General features: G+C 37.0%; 1 protein-coding gene across 1 annotated transcript in view; it reads right to left on the bottom strand.

Moving 5' to 3' along the window:
* The window catches only part of LOC109378343 (sodium/glucose cotransporter 1-like), a gene marked incomplete at its 3' end in the record, with an annotated part of 48,515 nt that overhangs the window by 14,412 nt on the left and 31,802 nt on the right, over nucleotides 1-2,301 (bottom strand). Inside the window, exon 8 of the mRNA XM_019634759.1 lies at nucleotides 1,290-1,510. Coding sequence (XP_019490304.1) covers nucleotides 1,290-1,510 — 221 coding nt within the window. The remainder of the gene's footprint in view (nucleotides 1-1,289; nucleotides 1,511-2,301) is intronic.

Genomic DNA, 2,301 nt, shown 5'->3' with positions numbered 1-2,301 from the left:
GAAAAATAATATAATCATCTCAGTAGACGTGGAAGAAATACTTGATATAATTCAAAACCTGTTTATGAAAAACAATCTTAGCAAACTAGAAATGGAAGGGGACTTTGTTAGTATGACAAAGAGTATCTACAAAATATCGACAACAAGTATTTTATTTAATGGTGAAATATTCAAAGCTTTCCCTCCAAGATTGGGAATGAGGCAAGAGCGTCTGCTGTCTCTACTTCTATTCAACACTGTACTAAAGGTTATAGCCTGTGTAATGAGGCAAGAAAAAGGAATAAAATGTATAAAGTTTGGAAGGGAAGGAAACAAAAGATAACTTCTTAATCTGGGTGCTGGTTACAAGAGTGTGTTCACTTTGTGAAATTTCATCTAGCTACACACCTCTTTGAATTGTGCACTTTTCAATAAAAAGTTTATTATAAATACAACAACAAAATGATGTAATAGATCTCTATTCACTGACATAGAAATTTGCCTATGATATAGTACCAGACGTGGAAAAACAGGCACAAAATTTTGTTTTGATTCTATTAAAATCTATGTCTCACAGATGAAAAAATGTTTGTATATATGAAGACTATCTCTGGAAGGATAGTCACAAAACTTATAACACTGGTGTCTGGGGAGTCAAACAGAAACTGAGGGCAACGAGTATTTCACTGTGTACCTTTTGTTTTGTTTAGCTATGTATATATTACCTAAAAATAAAATTGTATGTGCATGGTTTCCATGATGACTAGTTTGAAGGACAACACTCATTTGGATGTACAAGTTCTTGTATATTTTTAAAAGAAAACAACTATTCCATTACTTTATAATATTTTACTTATCAAAAGAACATGAATGCCCCAATTAAAAANAATATTTCACAATTTATTTAATGATCTACCATTGAGGGAGAGCCATACAATTTTTAGAATAAGTTTGAGTCCTTAAAAAAACCCAGCTGAAATACTGATTGGTTGCATTTAATATATTGACTCAATCGAGGAGAACCAACTTGTTTTTTACATCCAAAAATACTGTGCTTTTTAGATAATGATTGATAGGGAAGAAGAAAAAAATGAAAACAGTTGGTATACTATAGATGGGACTGTGGGAGAAATTCCTTTTAAACAGAATTTCACGGAAAGTTATTTAGGCAATAAATAAAGATCAGAAAGGAAACTTGACCACTGAGTGCAGACAGGCCCACAGCTGTCTGCAGTTGCAGAGACTGTGGTGGGGCCTGGAATGCATCCAGCCCCCAGTGCAGTCCCTTCAGCTGCAAAGTGTCTAATTACCTGATTGGTGCACCAGTAGTACAAAGAGATGATGGAGATACCAAAGACGATTCCAGGCCATGGGAGGTCTCCAGTGATGGGATCTCGGAAGATATGGAAAGAATCCAGGCGAGGGAGGTAGCACTCTGGCTTGGCAGTCCAGTTTCCTTCATGGATTATGCTTGGCTTAGTGTTTAAGTAATTACTCAGTAGCTCCTGGTATCCTCCCACTTCCTTAAAGGCTTAAAAACACCATAAAATTTATGAGTATCATAAAGTGTACAATAACACATGTCTAAAGAACCAAGATTACAAAGTAAGACACAATTTGATTAACTGAATCTAATACAAAACGTGCAAGGGACTGACAATAGTCAAGACCGTATATACCTAAGAACACACACCAACTATTTGAGAGAGAGAGAAGAGTGTAGTGGACATTGGTGGCTGTGTGCCCAGCAACCCCTGCTCCTGCTTCTGGCAGCAGAATCCCTCTTTCCAGTTGTATTCCATCCTATATGGCTTAGGTGGGCCTTGTCAAACTGTCTACCATTCCAGTCAGGCATGTGACCCAGGCCTGGCCAATGTTCCCTGTCCCCTGGGCAATGACTGATAGAATGGACTTGAGACCCAAGCTCAGCTAATCAGAATTTGTCCCATGGTTAATTTTTCTGCTTAAGGAACCAAAAAAGCCTGCTTCCTTCTTTTGGGGTTCTCTGCTAGTATGGCATTTTGAAGCGTTTTTGTCTGCCTAGTCCATGCAGAACCCTGGATCTAGCTGTGCCTGAAGGTAACATGCCCCTGGAATTTTTAGTTATGTGAACCAAGAAAGTACTCATTTGCTTATACTAGTTTTGAACTAAAGTACTATCACAAGTTATTGAAAGAATCTTGAGAAAAACAAATTAATATTTGTTTTCCTGTAGTGCCTGGAAAACATTTATGAAACTTCATATTTGAAATTTTGTTCAGAGCCTGTGACATTTCTCCCTCAGTATCCTAAGTGGTGTAAAATCTTAACACTAAAGAAAAA

The sequence above is a fragment of the Hipposideros armiger genome, unplaced genomic scaffold (assembly GCF_001890085.2).
Source record: "Hipposideros armiger isolate ML-2016 unplaced genomic scaffold, ASM189008v1 scaffold_1888, whole genome shotgun sequence".
Lineage (NCBI taxonomy): Eukaryota > Metazoa > Chordata > Mammalia > Chiroptera > Hipposideridae > Hipposideros > Hipposideros armiger.
Note: the sequence above shows the minus strand (reverse complement) of the source record. Positions and strands in the feature narration are given on the sequence as shown.